The 19,205-nt window shown below is 47.7% G+C and overlaps 1 protein-coding gene across 2 annotated transcripts in view; it reads right to left on the minus strand.

The window, feature by feature from the left end:
* Positions 1-15,128, minus strand: part of coq4 (coenzyme Q4 homolog (S. cerevisiae)) — a 30,014-nt gene extending 14,886 nt beyond the window's left edge. Inside the window, exons 1-3 of one of the 2 annotated variants that reach the window (XM_072488080.1) lie at positions 14,891-15,128; positions 14,676-14,810; positions 1,059-1,155 (exon numbers count right to left, since the gene is read on the minus strand). In XM_072488080.1, the coding sequence (XP_072344181.1) occupies positions 1,059-1,155; positions 14,676-14,810; positions 14,891-14,999 (341 nt within the window). In that variant the 5' untranslated portion in view covers positions 15,000-15,128. The remainder of the gene's footprint in view (positions 1-1,058; positions 1,156-14,675; positions 14,811-14,890) is intronic. The other variant, XM_072488081.1, reaches the window with a different exon arrangement.
* Between the last annotated feature and the right edge of the window lie 4,077 nt (positions 15,129-19,205).

Consider the following 19,205-nt stretch of genomic DNA (forward strand, 5'->3'; position numbering starts at 1 on the left):
TTGGAGGAAATCGATAGGAATGATTGAGAAACGGCTCAATTAATTGGGGCCAAGTTCAAGGCCCGCCCAAAAGCGCGCGAAGCCCCTTTGGGTATAAGAAGGAATCCCCAAGAGAGAATTGTTCTCTTGGCTCCGGCTCTCACCGAGGAGAGACCTGCCCAAAAGCTGCACCAGAACAAGTAAGTCCAAGGTCAACGCACGCTACCAGACAGACGATCTTAGCTATTCCCCTTCACCACTGCAACCCCAGCAGCCTCAGAACTGAACAACGGCCATTGTTCCTCTGACTGAGTGGGCGCCCGAAGCTAAGTATAGGCTTTAGCAGTAGTGATAGTTTAGTCTGTAGTATTTGTGCATGATTATATTTAACTGTGTGTGTAAATAAATAAGCATTTGACTTTGAACTAACTAACTGATGTATCGAGTCTTTGATCAGTATTTGGTTTGAACCTTGTGGCGGTATCGAGAGATACCTGCCGACTCCAGAGCAAAAGGTAATTAGAATTAAGGAAGGCGACCATATTCAGAGCCAAATAAAGAGAAACACAAATTAGAAACAGAATGTGCAAACTCCACACGGACAGTGACCCAGAGCCAGGATCGAACCTGGGACCTCGGCACTGAGGCAGCAGTGCTAACCACTGCACCACCGTGCTGCCCTCAATGTGAATATACATAACTCCCTCTGTTCCCGAGGCGATCGGAAGCTGCAATCCTAACATATTCTCCTCCCTCTGCTAAAATCCAAAGAAACCTGCTCGCTTCAAATAATGTCAAACTATGGGATCTTTTACCTTAATCATTGTCCGGCCCTCTGACCCCTGTACCTCACCTAGTGTCCTGCCTTCTGACCCCTATACTTCACCCAGTGTCCTTCCCGCTGACCCCTGTACCTCACGCTGTGTCCTCTGGTTCCTATCCCGTATTTAGATTTTTCATTCTCAGCTCCTCCTGCTTCGATTTCAGCTTTTCACTGTTACAGAGAAGAAATAAAAGCACCTGTGCATTTTAGTGTCTCGAACACCTTTACCCCAGTGTGGGTATTCAGCTGCACTTACTGCAGAATCTGGTTTCCCTCCGGATGGTTTTGCATCCTGTTCCTCAGTTTCTGGATTGCAGGCAGCCCTGTGGTTTCTGCCAGGACAGCCACCATATCTGCAACAAAAAAAAGAGAGCATATTGAATAACAGACCTGGATCTAACGTGCCGACACATTGACAGTGCTACAGGGATACAATCCCTTCAGCATAGTCACACTCCAAACCTTCGACAACAAAATTCAGGCTGACATTCTAGTGCACTCTTGAGGGAGCACTGACTGTTGGAGGATCAGTACTGAGGGAGTGCGGCACTGTAAGAGGGTTGGTGCTGAGGGAGTGCTGCACTGTCAGAGGGTCAGTACTGAGGGAGTGCTGCACTGTCAGAGGGTCAGTGCTGAGGGAGTGCTGCACTGTCAGAGGGTCAGTGCTGAGGGAGTGCTGCACTGTCAGAGGGTCAGTACTGAGGGAGTGCTGCACTGTCAGAGGGTCAGTGCTGAGGGAGTGCTGCACTGTCAGAGGGTCAGTACTGAGGGAGTGCTGCACTGTCAGAGGGTCGGTGCTGAGGGAGTGCTGCACTGTCAGAGGGTCAGAACTCAGGGAGTGCTGCACTGTCAGAGGGTCAGTGCTGAAGGAGTGCTGCACTGTCAGAGGGTCAGTACTGAGGGAGTGCTGCACTTTCAGAGAGAGGGTCAGTACTGAGGAAGTGCTGCACTGTCGGAGGGTCAGTGCTGAGAGAGTGCTGCACTGTCAGAGGGTCAGTGCTGAGAGAGTGCTGCACTGTTAAAAGGGTCAGTACTGAGGAAGTGCTGCACTGTCGGAGGGTCTGTACTGAGGGAGTGCTGCACTGTCAGAGGGTCAGTGCTGAGGGGGTGCTGCACTGTCAGAGGGTCAGTGCTGAGGGGGTGCTGCACTGTCAGAGGGTCGGTGCTGAGGGAGTGCTGCACTGTTAAGAGGGTCAGTACTGAGGAAGTGCTGCACTGTCGGAGGGTCTCTACTGAGGGAGTGCTGCACTGTCGGAGGGTCAGTGCTGAGAGAGTGCTGCACTGTCAGAGGGTCAGTGCTGAGAGAGTGCTGCACTGTTAAAAGGGTCAGTACTGAGGAAGTGCTGCACTGTCGGAGGGTCTGTACTGAGGGAGTGCTGCACTGTCAGAGGGTCAGTGCTGAGGGGGTGCTGCACTGTCAGAGGGTCAGTGCTGAGGGGGTGCTGCACTGTCAGAGGGTCGGTGGTGAGGGAGTGCTGCACTGTTAAGAGGGTCAGTACTGAGGAAGTGCTGCACTGTCGGAGGGTCTCTACTGAGGGAGTGCTGCACTGTCAGAGGATCAGTACTGAGGGAGTGCTGCACTGTCAAGAGGGTCAGTACTGAGGAAGTGTTGCCCGGTCAGCAGGTCAGTGCTGAGGGAGTGCTGCAATTTCAGAGGGTCAGTACTGAGGGAGTGCTGCACTGTCAGAGGGTCAGTACTGAGGAAGTGCTGCACTGTCGGAGGGTCAGTGCTGAGGGAGTGCTGCACTGTCAGAGTGTCAGTGCTGAGGGAGTGCTGCACTGTTAAGAGGGTCAGTACTGAGGAAGTGCTGCACTGTCGGAGGGTCTGTACTGAGGGAGTGCTGCACTGTCAGAGGATCAGTACTGAGGAAGTGCTGCACTGTCAAGAGGGTCACTACTGAGGAAGTGTTGTCCGGTCAGCAGGTCAGTGCTGAGGGAGTGCTGCACTGTCAGAGGGTCAGTACTGAGGGAGTGCTGCACTGTCAGAGGGTCAGTGCTGAGGGAGTGCTGCACTGTCGGAGAATCAGTACTGAGGGAGTTCTGCATTGTCGGAGGGTCAGTACTGAGGGAGCACGGCACGGTCAGAGTGTCAGTGCTGAGGGAGTGCTGCACTGTTAAGAGGGTCAGTACTGAGGAAGTGCTGCACTGTCGGAGGGTCTGTACTGAGGGAGTGCTGCACTGTCAGAGGATCAGTACTGAGGAAGTGCTGCACTGTCAAGAGGGTCAGTACTGAGGAAGTGTTGTCCGGTCAACAGGTCAGTGCTGAGGGAGTGCTGCACTGTCAGAGGGTCAGTGCTGAGGGAGTGCTGCACTGTCAGAGGGTCAGTACTGAGGGAGTGCTGCACTGTCAGAGGGTCAGTGCTGAGGGAGTGCTGCACTGTCGGAGAGTCAGTACTGAGGGAGTTCTGCATTGTCGGAGGGTCAGTACTGAGGGAGCACGGCACTGTCAGAGGTTCAGTACTGATAGAACAGTGGGTATCGGGAGGGTCGCGGGGCGATTGGTTGTGGCATTCCCGATCGCGGGAAAAAGCTCCCAACTGCCTCGACCGGCATTTAAGAATGCCGGCGGCAGGCAGTCACTGATTGATTGCGCCGTTTGTGGGGGCAGGGGGTGCAAGTCTGGGCTGTGTGCTGGTCACCGCACGCAGAGCGGTGGGGGGAGGGGGGAAATGGGCTGACAGGCATCCACGTGGACGGGATGTTAACAGTGGTGGCCCCAGCTTGGAGCTCTGCTCTATTGCTCATCCTTTGCGCGCTGCTCGGCTCGTCCCCAGCCACCGATTGGCAGGATGCAACCTGCGGCTACTTGGTCCATCCATTCAATGGCCAGCACAACGTCCTTTTGCACTCCCACAACACTAAGTACTGGTCGGGAAGTGGTTTGTTACTGGGGTGGATAGAGTGAGAAGAAGCCAGGCCAGTAAGAATGCCCTGCCTGCAACAGTAGTGGACTCGCCAACACTAAGGGCATTCAAATGGTCATTGGATAGACATATGGACGATAAGGGAATAGTGTAGATGGGTTTCACAGGTGGGCGCAACATCGAGGGCCGAAGGGCTTGTACTGCGCTGTAATGTTCTATTGTATGTTCTAGGTTTGTCAGAATACTGATTAAACAAGGGCTGACATAGGTGAACACCGAAACCTACAGCCATCACTTTGTGTCAACACTCTCTGGAAAGCAGGAAGTAAGTGATTTTGGTGAGAATGGAGCAGAAGGTGACTTGGATGTGGAACCAGTAAGAAATAGTGTGACATTGTGTGTGTTTGACAAGTTACTTCATCTCACCTAAAGTCGTAGTTTGTAAAATAAAACCAAGATTGTATGTTTTTGTATAATTGATTACATTTCTAAAGAAATGGAAATATTTTTAAAATATGAACGATGGAGTCTTTCCATCAGAGGCAGCGGCAGAGAGAAGGTCACGTTTTGGTACAAAATCATAGAGGTGAGATTCCTCCATTTTGTAGCTTCCGGGAAGCAAGTAACAGGACTGTGTGAAGAACTGAAGATGGGTCATTTATTGGTAATAAGGTAGAGAGGGCCAGAATACAAACAGACCAGGATCTCACAACTAAATCTGCTGGAAAGAGCTTCTCAGGAGAGTCCATGGTAGGACTCCCTGGTGTGAGCTGTATCCCGAGCTCCAGGGCCTCTGGTGAACGAACAATTGAGAAGAAACTGAAATCGGGATAAGTATAAAGATGATTACTTGAGTTGTGGTTTTAATTTTGCCAATGCAAATCAGGATGTGTTATATGCAAGGAAGCACTGACAAATGATGTTTAAAACCCTCAAATCTTCAAAGGCATCTGAAGACGAAGCATGGTGTCATGTGAGAGTACCTTTAAGACATGGATGTTTAAGCAATGTACCTTTAAGAAAACAGTGATGTCAGAGAATGGGTGGGGCTGAGCTCAGTTCAGCCATTTTGCAGTTTGGTTTTGCAGTTTGAAAAGTGCCTGGCTGGTTTTGCTGAGAGCAGCTAAAAAGTGCCTGGCTGGTTTTGCTGAGAGCAGTTTAAAAGTAGAAAGCCAGTTTGAGAAAGCAGCTTGGGTGTGTCTGTGTGTTTCCAGAGAGTTTGCAGGAAGAAAGCAAGGTGCTGGAGCTGAAGTCAACCAAGCTAATATGTCTCTGCCATTCTACAGAAAATATATATATCCTTTAACCTGATGTGATACTGTTTAAAGGTGTTAAGTCTCTTGGAAGTTTGAAGGAATATTTTAAGGAGTTCTTTACTGTTGCAATATTTTCTGAGTTATCTACAAAGTAAGGGGTGTTAAGAGATCCAATGTTTATTTAAGATGTTAAGTTGAGCTCATGGAATAAACAGTGTTTTGTGTTTAAAAACCCACGTGTCCATAATTGTAATCCCACACCTAGGGAGCAAGCCGTGTGCTAGGAAAAGCAACAAATACATTAAAGGGAGAGGTTGGTTGAACTCCATGATACATTTTGGGGTTCTGAAAACGCCTCACCCCATAACAATTGGGGGCTCGAGGGGGATAAAAGTCTATCTATTGGATTGGCTTTTGTGAACTTAAAGACAGTGAAGGATTGTTGCTTTTCCGGTGTGGTATTTTAGTTTAAGTGGGGAGAGTGTTGTGAACAATGTCTCTTTCAGAGGCTCAGAAGTTTTTGGGGGTGGAGAATGTCACACGTAGTACTTTACGGACAGAAACGAAAAGCAGACTGTTAGATTTGGCAATGTAGCCACGTAAAATGGCTGCTTCCCGATTAAATTGATCAAACCCTGATCCAAAATGGCGAACGGCAGAGGCTGATGGGAAAATCGGCCAACAGGACTCAAACGGAAGGCTGCAGGTAAAACAGGGTATTCGCCTCTGGGGGAAGCCAGACTGATCAAATCATGCAGCCATTAACATCACAACAATCCAGCCATCTGCATCGTGAACAGCCATCCCCGGGAACAATTGCTATACATTAGCATTTGTAAAGCTACTCCAGACCTCTCGGCACCAAGAGAGGCTAACAAAAAGAAAGGTGGGCAACCACCCCCCGATCAAGGAATGCCCCATTATTGGAGCATATCGAACCGAGTGATTGGGACCAAGTCCAATCACTTGGAACCAGGGTCAAGGTCCGCCCCGAGAGGCGGGAAGACCCTAGCTAACTATAAGAGTAAGGGGCCAAGTTCAGATCGACCCCTCTCTTCCTGCTCACAACCTTCGCAAGAACCTTCAATTACGATCAAGTAAGTTTGACTCCAGCGATCGCTACCCGATAGACGCTCCTAACCATCGACCTGTATCAGCCTTTGAATCCCGCGGGCTCAGGACCAAAACGAAAAACCATTCGTTTCCCTGACCTGGTGGGCCATTCCTAAAGTTAAGTATTGACCTGTTAGTTATAGGTATTAGTCTAGAAGTAGCATTATTGTATAAGTATTAATTGCTGTATATAATAAATGACCGTTGATTTAATTCTTACTAAGCGGTGTGTTGCATTATTAATCATAACTTGAGCTTGAACCACGTGGCGGTACCAGAAAGATACCTGGCGACTCGTGAGCAAAGGTGACAGAATTAGAGGTAATAAACTAAGGCTAATAAGAGCAACATTTTGGCGACTCCGTCGGGACCCAATCTAGAAGTGGAAAACCACTCCAGGAGAACCCAAGACATTTTGAATTAGAATCCAATTGGAAACAAAAAAAAACACAAGTGTTCAAGCAGTCCTGATTAATAGTCAAAATTCGGAAGTGTGTGTATGCATGCGTAACTAACAGGGCTATAAGGTAAAACTGATGGATTTTTGTTGCGTCAAAACTGTCGGAAGTCTGTATTTTCGGAAATTAGCGCAAGCCGTACCCGCAATTACAACACCGCCTTAGCCCCCTGTTCCAAATTTAAACGAAGCAAGCGAATAGGAGAGATGGCCATGCAGGCAATGCAGCGCCTCATGAACCCCGAGGAATTTGCGGTCGCAGCGACCAGCAGCAGTAGAGTGGGACAGTGTCCGATTTGGGAAGTGGAAATTCGGAAATTTCTCCAGGGCAAAGGATGGCCCATGTGGACTGATTTCTGCAATAATGACGATTCAGGTCCCGGAAGCATAGGGCATACTTGGTGGGAGAACCTGAGTGAGATCCATAAAAAGAGCTTAGCAAAAGCGCGCAAGCCGATGGCAATTGTGTCCTGTCTGGCACAATTGCGAGGCACAGAGTAGGTCATCAGGATGCTCCGCAAAGAAATAGAAGGCATACATCGTATGAGTAAAGTCGATGTATGCGAGGTTGAGAAAGAGAACCTGGAATTAAGAAGGAAATTAGCAGCAAAGGACGGAGAGGTGGCTGACGCCAAACAAGGTCACCAGTCTTGTCTGGCGCATTTGAGTAGTTTCCAGTCCCAGTATGAAAAGGCTTATCAGGACACGCAGCGTGCAGTCCTGGTAAAGAAAGAAACAGAGAAGCAGGTGGAGACGCTACAAAAACAATGTAGTGATCTCAAGGCAGCCTTGAGAGCGCTCCACACTGCAACTCCAGAACAACGGCAGAATACCATAGACCATGCAAAGTGCCGGAAGCAAATTGCAGACCTGCAATCACTGCTTTCTGTCCAAAAGGGATTTCAAGAAACCTTTGGGGAAAAGTTAGACCAGGAAGACCGCCCTGATTGGGAAGAGTTACAAGAAACAGCGCAGAGATATGTTCAGGGAACATGTGCGCAGGAAAAGCCCCAAAGGAAAAAAGCACCCCAACCCCCCACACAGCAGGTAGTTCAGGCTCCAATGAACCCTGTAACCACCCTCCGCACAGGCACACCGGACGATGCGGCATATCTATATTCCACCCCCTTAACAGTGACCCAATTACGGGACGCGTGCGAGAAGATCACACCGTTCCTCCCCAGCTCAGACCCCCACCAGTTCTTTGCCACAGTTAGACGCCAGGCGCACATGTACGTCCTGGACAAGAGAGAGCATGTAAAGCTCATGGTTCTAAGTTTAGATCCGTCGGTAACACCAGCCCTTCCCGATCCACAGAATGTAGGAGGAGGCACCCTTGCAGAAATGCATACCGCGATCCTGGACGCGATCGGGTATAACCGGGGTGACCCCGTAGAAGGCCTCAATAAGTGCAGGCAGGAAAAGACAGAACACCCCACAGCGTTTGCTGGACGCCTGTGGATCCATTTCACAGCAGTTTTTGGAAATTTAGAACGTGCCCATTTGTCCCAAGACGGTACGGCCAAATGGACCCGCACCCTTATCTCCCATGCCACAGAGGCAGGACAAAAAGCCTGTCCGAATTATGACCCCTCAGAGGAAGCCCACAATGAGAAATGGGTTTTAAAAAGATTGTCCCGCGCCTGGGAGCAGTCTGTACAAAGCAAACCCACAGTTAAAAATCCCGAAGAACAGCAGGCAGAAGCAGACAAACCCGTAGTTAGGGAACCCGAGGAAGAGCAGGCAGACATGCATCCAGTTAAAACGCACCAGAACCCCGCATGGGTAAACGAAGGAAGCAACAGCCATCCCCAGAAACCACCGGAATGTTATAATTGCGGACAATCAGGACATTACACACGAGAACGTCAAGCCACCCTGAAACTGCAACGGAGCCGGCCCACAAATGCCCCCCCAAACCAGCAAAGACACCAACAGCCCCGACCCCCCACCCAGGGAACCACACCCAAGGGAACAATGCACCAGAGAGCCTGCTCCACCTTATGTGCCCCAGGGGTCATGTTACAACTGTGGTCAGCCAGGACACTTCGCCCGAGATTGCAGGAGACCCCCACCAGCTAGACTAGCCCCCAGATATGGAAGAGAACACCACCCACAGCAGCTACAAGGTCCCAGCTGCCCCATGCAAACTGTGAGCGCTTACCCACCACTTCTCATGGCAGCGTTACCTAAGCAAGGCCACTTCATTTTTGTTTCACCCCTCCTTCCTTTCTTCTTCGGTCACGCTGCACTCCCTCCATATGCTAATTACACCCCAGCCCAAATGTGATTTACAATGTCCCGTATTCTGATGGAACCTGCAGGATGTTTTATGTTGTTCGTATGTTTTGTTTAAGTGTTGTTCGTCCGACAGGAGAATGTGTCTCACTGTCACACACCCATTCACCTGAAACTTTTTAGCTTTTTCCCACAGACACCCACCGCGGCCAGACGCTTGTTCAGCGGTACCACCTTGTCCACAAATACCTGGTCAACAGACCAGACGCTTGTTCAGCGGAACTAGCTTATCTGCAGATACCTGGTCAGCAGACCAGACGCTTGTTCAGTGGAACTAGCTTGTCTGCAGACACTTTAGCTGATACCTGTTCGGGTACCAGACGCCCGTTCTGATTCGAGGGTAGAAGCACAGCACCAACCCCACCACGATGAATACATTTGTGCCCATTCTTTGATTGCTCAGGCAGTGGAGAAACGGCGTGAGACCCGCCCTGCCTGGGGACCCCCCCCGCTGGTCAAAAACGCTCGGGTAGGGGACATACGGTATTGGTAGCCGTCCTACCCGGGGTCTCCATCCAAATCTTACCCGTCGCGGCCCATACGCACCTCATTCGACCGTTTCCTTTCAAAACAGTTTTATTTATTTAGGCGACTCTTGGGTTGCTGCCTCATGCTATTTACATCCAGGAACATTTGGATGATAAACTTAGCACTGGTCCACCATTGGGAAGTGTGTCGTGTCCTAACATTTGTTTTGAAAAAAAAATGGGGGAGTCACATATAGTGACCAATTATAAGGGTTTAATTGGCCCCAAGAAGGACAGACACACTAACACACCGGATATTAAACCAAGGTAGTTACAGATACTATGCTTGTTTTACAGAACTCCAGAGGTTCCAGGACCGGAGAAAACAAAGAACACCAGAAGGAAAAGGAAAGAGGACAGCCATGAGGACTTCTTTCATCGTGCTCAACACTCTTTTGATGAACATTTGGTTGCGCGGGAACGCGGACCCCATTACTCCAAACCTCCCTGCCGTTAATGTTTCACTGCCCCGCAGTACCGAGGGCCCAGTCAGCAGCCACGCTGCATTATCCTGGTGTGCCAAGTTCATAACCTGGTACATAGAACATAGAACGATACAGCGCAGTACAGGCCCTTCGGCCCACAATGTTGCACTGAAACAAAAGCCATCTAACCTACACTATGCCATTATCATCCATATGCTTATCCAATAAATTTTTTTATGCCCTCAATGTTGGCGAGTTCACTACTGTTGCAGGTAGGGCATTCCACGGCCTCACCACTCCTTGCGTAAAGAACCTACCTCTAACCTCTGTCTTATATCGATTACCCCTCAGTTTAAAGCTATGTCCCCTCGTGCCAGCCATTTCCATCCGCGGGAGAAGGCTCTCACTGTCCACCCTATCTAACCCCCTGATCATTTTGTATGCCTCTATTAAGTCTCCTCTTAACCTTCTTCTCTCTAACGAAAACAACCTCAAGTCCATCAGCCTTTCCTCATAAGATTTTCCCTCCATACCAGGCAACATCCTAGTAAATCTCCTCTGCACCTACTCCAAAGCTCCACGTCCTTCCTATAATGCGGTGACCAGAACTGTACGCAATACTCCAAATGCGGCCGTACCAGAGTTTTGTACAGCTGCAACATGACCTCCTGACTCCGGAACTCAATCCCTCTACCAATAAAGGCCAACACTCCATAGGCCTTCTTCACAACCCTATCAACCTGGGTGGCAACTTTCAGGGATCTATGTACATGGACACCTAGATCCCTCTGCTCATCCACACTTCCAAGAACTTCACCATTAGCCAAATATTCCACATTCCTGGTACTCCCTGTCTTACGTAATTGAAGCACTGTAAGCGTTGGCAATACTCTGCTGTGCAGTGCAGACTATGCGCCTCCGCAAATGGAGAAGGGGAGGGTACCGCGCTCGAACCCCAGTATATCGGATCCGATCCCCTATATTCGGGTATGACCAGACCCCAGCGACTATAGAAGCCAGGTATTTCGAATACAACTAGTATAGGTAAAAGATAGCTGTTTAAGCATAAATATTAGGCCCCAGTTTTAAATACCCATTTATACAGCATAATTCACTTTTACTGAAGTCCGTTGTTCTGGCAAATGCATATTTTCAAAGACAGTGTGACATTAAAACAGCACAGTTGCAAAACAGTTTGACACTGCTTGTGCTAATTGTCAAGGACAACGACTGAATACCATAGCAACATGAAGGCACCATTGTCCACAATGCAGATAACAGCTAAGCTCGCTTAAAAAACAGTCTATTGCTGGTAAAGATTAGCAGAATATCACATTCCATAACATGTAGACATGAAACAATTAAAAAGCTGATGTTGCACATTGAAGATGGATGGCTTGCCATCAAATCAAATGTGTTTGAGTCTAACCCAAACCAATTAGGATTATATTGGGGTGTGATTAGATGACTTAAGACAGATATGAAAGTGTATAACTGAAAAGTTTCCGCCCGCCATTTTAGGGTGTTGTGGTGTGTTGTCTGTCCGTAATTGCTGTCTTTAATTCTCTTAGTCTGTCTGTTAAGGTTTTTGTTTTTAGAGATGTCTTTTGGGGGTTCTGTCAGTCTGTGTCAGTGATGTAATGCACTTTTGACTTTGAGTTTAGCTGAAGATTAGCTCTCTCTCTCTTTTCATGTTTCATTGCCAGACTTTGACCGTTTAAAAGTTACTTTCGAGCTGTCTGCCTAAGCAAAAAAGATAATGTCTGTAATTCTCTGAAAGCTTCGAATTGTCTACAAATTGCCTTTTAAATGACTTTCAAATTGTAATCAAGCAACTACAAATAAAACAATTCTTTTTGGCACCTGAGAAGTTTTAACTGCAAATTTCTGCTGAGTCCCAGTATTCGCAAAGTGCTACTGGTAACCGTATAGTGGAAATGATATAAATTCCTTCAACTTTACAGTCGAATAATACAAGGAATCGAACAACTTGGCATAGTCCTGAAATATTACAAATCTTACAACTGGTCGTATTGCGCCAGGACTTTGATTCATCAACTAAGCTTCCCACAAACTTGGCATAGTTCGACAGGTTAAGATCCCATCAATTAAAGATTCCTACAACGACCTATAAAACCATAATAATAAAACATGCACTTGTGTTTTTCTGTAAATAAAAAAATGTACAAAACCCCAGTAACAGAAAATGTATGATCTTGCGCTTGACTGCCAAGCCAGGAAAGAGTATATTGAATGTTATAATTGTTGTTGTATGTTTTAGAGAGTTAGGATGATGCAATGCTTGATGAGTGTATTTAGGTAAAATTAGAGGTTCCAAGTTTTTATTTTGTAGATACATGCCCCTGCCTGACATAGCACCCTCAAGAATTGTTTAGGTAAATTTTTGTGCATAGCTAGGGTCAGAGTAGTGGCCATGTAAGAGGTGTACCCCCCTGTCAGGGAATAGAAGAAACAAATTTATGTGATCCTTCACGCTTCGCGTTAGGATCACAAGGAGGGCATGTAGCCATGTAAAATGGCTGCATCCCGATTAAATTGATCAAACCCCGATCCAAAATGGCAAACGGCAGAGGCTGATGGGAAAATCAGCCAACAAGGGCTGACATATGTGAACACCGAAACCTACAGCCAGCACTTTGTGTCAACACCCTCTGGAAAGCAGGAAGTAAGTGATTTTGGTGAGAATGGAGCAGAAGGTGACTTGGATGTGGAACCAGTAAGAAATAGTGTGACATTGTGTGTGTTTGACAAGTTACTTCATCTCCCCTAAAGTCGTAGTTTGTAAAATAAAACTAAGGTTGTATGTTTTTGTATAATTGATTAAATTTCTAAAGAAATGGAAATATATTTAAAACAAAGTTTGTGTGTAAATGTAAGGATGCACATGTTCAACTGAAGTTGTTTTAATTTTAGCAGTAAAAAGTCATAAATTTGGAAATGAAGTTTCAAAGTAAAAAAAAGAATGCCGGCCACGAACGGCCTTTAAATATGAACGATGGAGTCTTTCCGTCAGAGGCAGCGGCAGAGAGAAGGTCACGTTTTGGTACAAAATCATAGAGGTGAGATTCCTCCATTTTGTAGCTTCCAGCAAGCAAGTAACAGGACTGTGTGAAGAACTGAAGATGGGTCATTTATTGGTAATAAGGTAGAGAGGGCCAGAATACAAACAGACCAGGATCTCACAACTAAATCTGCTGGAAAGAGCTTCTCAGGAGAGTCCATGGTAGGACTCCCTGGTGTGAGCTGTATCCCGAGCTCCAGGGCCTCTGGTGAATGAACAATTAAGAAGAAACTGAAATTGGGATAAGTATAAAGATGATTACTTGAGTTGTGGCTTTAATTTTGCCAATGCAAATCAGGATGCAAAGCTCATGTGTGTTATATGCAGGGAAGCACTGACAAATGATGTTTAAAACCCTCAACTCTTCAAAGGCATTTGAAGACGAAGCATGGTGTCATGTGAGAGTACCTTTAAGACATGGATGTTTAAGCAATGTACCTTTAAGAAAACAGTGATGTCAGAGAGTGGGTCTGGCTGAGCTCAGTTCAGCCATTTTGCAGTTTGGTTTTGCAGTTTGAAAAGTGCCTGCCTGGTTTTGCTGAGAGCAGCTAAAAAGTGCCTGGCTGGTTTTGCTGAGAGCAGTTTAAAAGTAGAAAGCCAGTTTGAGAAAGCAGCTTGGGTGTGTCTGTGTGTTTCCAGAGAGATTGCAGGAAGAAAGCAAGGTGCTGGAGCTGAAGTCAACCAAGCTAATATGTCTCTGCTATTCTACAGAAAATATATATATATCCTTTAACCTGATGTGATACTGTTTAAAGGTGTTAAGTCTCTTGGAAGTTTGAAGGAACATTTTAAGGAGTTATTTGCTGTTGCAATATTTTCTGAGTTATCTATGAAGTAAGGGGTGTTAAGAGATCCAATGTTTATTTAAGATGTTAAGTTGAGTTCATGGAAATTGTGTTTAAAAACCCACGTGTCCATAATTGTAATCCCACACCTAGGGGGAAAGCCGTGGGCTAGGAAAGGCAACAAATCCATTAAAGAGGTTGGTTGAACTCCATGATACATTTTGGGGTTCTGAAAACGCCTCGCCCATAACAAGGAGAGTTTGAAGACAAACATCTTGATTTCTTTCAAAGCATGCAGCAAGAAGTCATCAGCTGAAGTCCTTAGCAGAAATGTAACATTGAATGACGAAGCAAGAGAGATCGAGAGGACCAAGCAGACCCACCTGCCACATTAACAGTAAGCAATAATGGTGTATCGCTAAAGTCGACCGGAGTGGGTCGTAAACGTCAGCCGGCATGTCCACTCACCTTGTCTAGTCCAGGGTCAGGGTGAGACCCCCACCACGGTCTATGGTCAGTGTGACCCCCTCACCCCGGTCCAGGGTCTGTGTGACCCCCTCACCCCGGTCCAGCATCAGTGTGACCCCCTCACCCTGGTCCAGGTCAGTGTGACCCCCTCACCCCTGTCTAGGGTCAGTGTGACTCCCTCAGCCAGTCCTGGGTGATTCCTCACCCCGGTCCAGGGTCAGTATAACCTCCCCCTCACCCTGGTCCAGGGTCAGTGTGACTCCCTCAGCCGGTCCTGGGTGATTCCTCACCCCTGTCCAGGGTCAGTGTGACCCCCTCACCCCTGTCCAGGGTCAGTGTGACCCCCTCACCCCTGTCCAGGATCAGTGCGACTCCCTCAGCCGGTCCTGGGTGATTCCTCACCCCGGTCCAGGGTCAGTATGACCTCCCCCATCACCCTGGTCCAGGGTCAGTGTGACCCCCTCACCCCTGTCCAGGGTCAGTGTGACTCCCTCAGCCGGTTCTGGGTGATTCCTCAACCCGGTCCAGGGTCACTGTGACCCTCTCACGCCAGTGCCCCTCAGTGGGGGTGAGGCTGGCTGTCGCCCCGAGCTCTCACCGTGCCGGTACGGGTTGTAAAGCGCCATGAGGGCGGATCCTGAGGCCAGCAGTAGTTTCTGGAGCGGGCTGCTGTCGATGTGACTCTGGTATGGGCGGTAATGGGTGTCCTGAGCAGCGGCCTCCTCCCCGGCACCTGTGGAGACAGAGAGTCCGGTCAATGGAGCGGCTGAAGCGGCTGCGGGGGAGAGGGTGCGGGAGGCGCGGCCCACTTACCGACTGAGAACGCGGCTCCGGGCTGCACAGAACCTTCCCGCGGCCACGGGCCGGGCCTCCCGCTCAGAGCCCGCAGAGCCCGGGCCCCGCTCCTCAGCACCGGCAACATGGCCGCTCCCTCCCTCTGCCTCACCAACCGGCACTGGGAGCGCGCTCTGCCCCGCCCACTGCCAGTGTCCAGAGGAACTGTCCAGAGGAACTGACCAGTACTAGTGTCCAGGCTACCTGCCCGGTGCCCAGAATAACTGCCCAGTACCCAGGCCAATAATGTTTTTATTGTTACAAGTAGGCTTACATTAACACTGCAAATGAAGTTACTGTGAAAAGCACCTTGTCGCCACATTCCAGCGCCTGTCCGGCTAACTGTTCAGTCCCAGTGTCCAATCTGTGCCCTGTATCAGGTTAACCATCTCGTGCCAGTGTCCAGTCTCTGGGCCCAATGTGGCGTTAATTGTCCAGACCCAGTTTCCAGACTGTGCCCAGGATTACTGTCCAGTGCCAAACATGTTTCTGCAACTTCCCTTTACGCAAATGAAACAAAATAAAAACTGCTAACATTCTGAAATAGAGAGGGTTTATCCCAATATTAACAGTGGCATAGTGGTTAGCACTGCTACCTCCCGGGTTCAATTCCGGCCTTGGGTGGCTGTGTGGAGTTTGCACTTTCTCCCCGTGTCTGCGTGGGTTTTCTCTGGGTGCTCCGGTTTCCTCCCAGTTCAAAGATGTGGCAGGTGGATTGGCTATTCTAAGTTACCCATAGAGTCCAAGGATGTGCAGGTTAGGTGGGTTATGGGGATGGAGCAGGGGAGTGGGTCTGAGTAGAGTGCTCTTTTACAGGGTTCGTGCAGACACAATGGGCTGAATGGCCTCCTTCTGCACTTTAGGGATTTTAATTCTATGGTACAGGGGCTGCTCATCCTGGGAGACAGAACAGTTACAGGAACAATTTCCAGATATTTTTCCATCATGTGTGGTGACCAGGGCAATGGATGAACAAAATCCAGCACCAAAAATTGAAGTCACGCCACCATTGGATGGTAGAATAGCTGAAACTTACATTGAGGTCGAGGATAATTCCGAGGAAGTGTTTGGTAGGACTTCATTAAATGAGGCCCATGAGGTAGATGCAGAGATACATAGACCAGCACAGTCGGCTCTCACAGAAGTTGAGGCTGAGGAGGGTTCTAGAATGCTCTTACATTAAGAACGGAGTTCTGACGAGGAAGTGGAAAAATCCTCATAGACTTGCGGACGAAGAATGGAAGGCTGTTGATCAGATAGTGATACTACCTAAATATCGTAGGGAAGTACTGCAGATTGCACATGAGATACAAATGGTAGGACATGTGGGAATTCGGAAAACTCAGGCATCAGTCAACAGGTATTTCTGGCCAGGACTGCATACGGATGTAGTGTGATGCTGTAGAACCTGTCATACATGTCAGGTAACAGGTAAACCTGCAACATGGGATTTAAGCAGCACCATTACTAACCATATCAATGTCTGAAGAATCATTTAGGCAGCATCATGAATCTGCCGGGAGACAGCAGTAGGCAGTATTCAAAGGGCCTCAATTGGTAGGTCTCCCCCATATGGCAGTTCAGATAATAATCAAGTGTGAATAGTTTATGGAGGAGAAACAGATTATAGATGATTGGGAAGGTCCCTAATATCCACATATGTTAATGTGTAGTCAAGGAAGCTGCTGGGAAGTAGACAGCCGAATACACAGACGGCATTATCAAAGAACAACAAAGGTATAATTGGCCAATCCCAGAGAAGGAATTTTTCACCCACCACTTCTCAAAATCAGTCTACTTCCCTGCATATAACACACATGGGCTTTGCACCCTTATTTGCTTTGGCAGAATTGACAAAATCATAACTCAAGAAATCATCTTTATACTGCTTTGTTCCCGAGTTAAGTTTCTTCTTTGTAGGCTGTTCACCAGAGGCTGGGGAGCTCCGTACAGAGCTAACATTAGCACTGCTCTGTCTTGCTGTGGATTCCCCTGAGCAGCTCTCGCCATCAGATTCAGAAGTGAGATCCTGTCCAGTCGGTACACTGCCTATTTGTGTCACTGGCCACCTCTTCCTTTTAAGAAAATGAACCATCTTCAGTCCTCATGCCTTGCTTGCTAGCATCTAGTGATTTGCCGCCACAAACAGGTACATACAGGGTGCTTGACTTGAAATGTATATGCAAGGCATGCTAACCTGCTCACTGCTGCCGCTTATGGTCAGACGACTGCACACAGCCTAATTTCATTCTCAATTTAAATGCCAGTTGCGGCTGTTGTGCACTTCTCAGTCGATTGGGACCACCGCAGGAACATCATGATCAATCGCTCCGCGACCCTCCCAACATCCATACTCAAGGGCCACGACCCATACTTTAACCCTGGTATAAACTACCCGAAAGTCAATGCCATCATGAAAACGGATTTGTATCCAATTCCAAGGTTGGAGGACTATCGATAGGATAGATAGCGCCTCATTCCTTTCAAAAATTTGGGGTATTGGCAGGTTCCTTTAACACTCAGGGCTAAAGAGATATCCGCCTTTGTGACTCCAGGAGATTGTATTAGTGTAAGGCGAAGCCTTTTGAATTTAAACAGCGCCAGCTACATTTCTTAAGGTTAATGTGCAGGTTCAGTCGGCAGTTAGGAAGGCAAAATGCAACGTTAGCATTCATGTCAAGAGGGCGAGAATACAAGACCAGGGATGTACTTATGAGGCTGTATAAGGCTCTGGTCAGACCCCATTTGGAGAATTGTGAGCAGTTTTGGGCCCTTATCTAAGGAAGGATTTGCTGGCCTTGGAAAGAGTCCGGAGGAGGTTCACAAGAATGATCCCTGGAATGAACATCTCCTCCATAATAGTCCTCATCACCGGGGCAGTAAACTACTGTACTCCATATTGTCATGCGAGTGTCCTTTGAAGAAATGTGTGTATTATCAAATGGCTTCAGTGATGTCATTGTGCGGGTGGAGCTGGGCTGTGGCTCTGGCTTTTACTTTCGTTTTGAGCTGGCTGTGGCTCTGAGTTTTACTTTCGGTTTACTTACTGTTGGAAGCTGGATTCAGACAAAGGCTTCTCCTCTCTGTATGTTAAAAGATGTTCAGATAACTTGATAATTTGAAAGTGATAACTGTTTTCTGGAAAGAATTCAAACCTACTGTTTTGTTAAAAGGGTTTTCCTGGTTCAGTGGATATTGTAAGAAATTGAAACAGTTGAATGGGAAGTTATTAAGGGTTTTATAGAGAGAGAGAGAATTGTAGCTGTGTGGGGGATTTATGTTTGTAGTTGATAAAAAATGCTTACGTTTATAAAATGTTAACTGAATTCGTAGAATAAACTTTGTTTTGTTTAGAAGTGCTTAAGGCTTCTTGTTGAATAACGCCTGAAAGGTAGGCCCTTATGCTCCTCATAACCAAAATTAATAAACAGTTGTAGGTCAGGTGAACTCCATGATACACTTTGGAGTTTTCTAAACCCTGGCCCTTAACAATATACTGAATCTATAAGTTTGAAGATGATACAACAGTGGTGGGCTGTATCTCAAACGACGACGAATCAGACGACAGAAGGGACATAAATCATTTGGTTGCATGGTGTACCGAAAACAACATCTCTCTAAATGTCGGAAAGACCAAGGAACTGATCATCGACTTCAGGAAGCCTAGCACGACACACACTCCTGTCTGCATTAATGGCTCCGAAGTGGAGATGGTCGAGTTCCTGGGGGTCACCATTACCAACAGTTTGTCCTGGTCCACGCACGTTGATGCAACAGTCAAGAAAGCCCAACAACGTCTCTACTTCCTACGGAAGCTGAAGAAATTTGGCATGTCTGCATTGACTCTCACAAACTTCTACAGATGTGCCATAGAGAGCATCCTATCCGGCTGCATCACAGCTTGGTATGGCAACTGCTCGGTCCAAGATCGCAAGAAACTGCAGTGTGGTGAACTCAGCCCAACGCATCGCACAAGCTTGACACCCTCACATTGATTCTGTATATCTCCCGCTGCCTCAGGAAGGCAGACAGCATTATCAGAGTCCCCACCCACCCAAACATTGCCTTCTTCCAGACCATTCCATCAGGCAGAAGGTACAGAAGTCTGAAGATCCGCACATCCAGACATAGGAACAGCGTATTCTCCACAGCTACAAGACTCCTCAACGACTCCCCCTTGGATTGATCTGTTCCCTGTAAGAACACTTTTCACGACGCTCTGTGCTGTTCTTGCTCATGTATTTGCTTTGTTTGGCCCCTTGCTCTGCACTATAACCAATCACTGTTTGTCGAT

Source organism: Scyliorhinus torazame, chromosome 22 (genome assembly GCF_047496885.1).
Source record: "Scyliorhinus torazame isolate Kashiwa2021f chromosome 22, sScyTor2.1, whole genome shotgun sequence".
In the NCBI taxonomy this organism is placed as follows: Eukaryota; Metazoa; Chordata; class Chondrichthyes; order Carcharhiniformes; family Scyliorhinidae; genus Scyliorhinus; species Scyliorhinus torazame.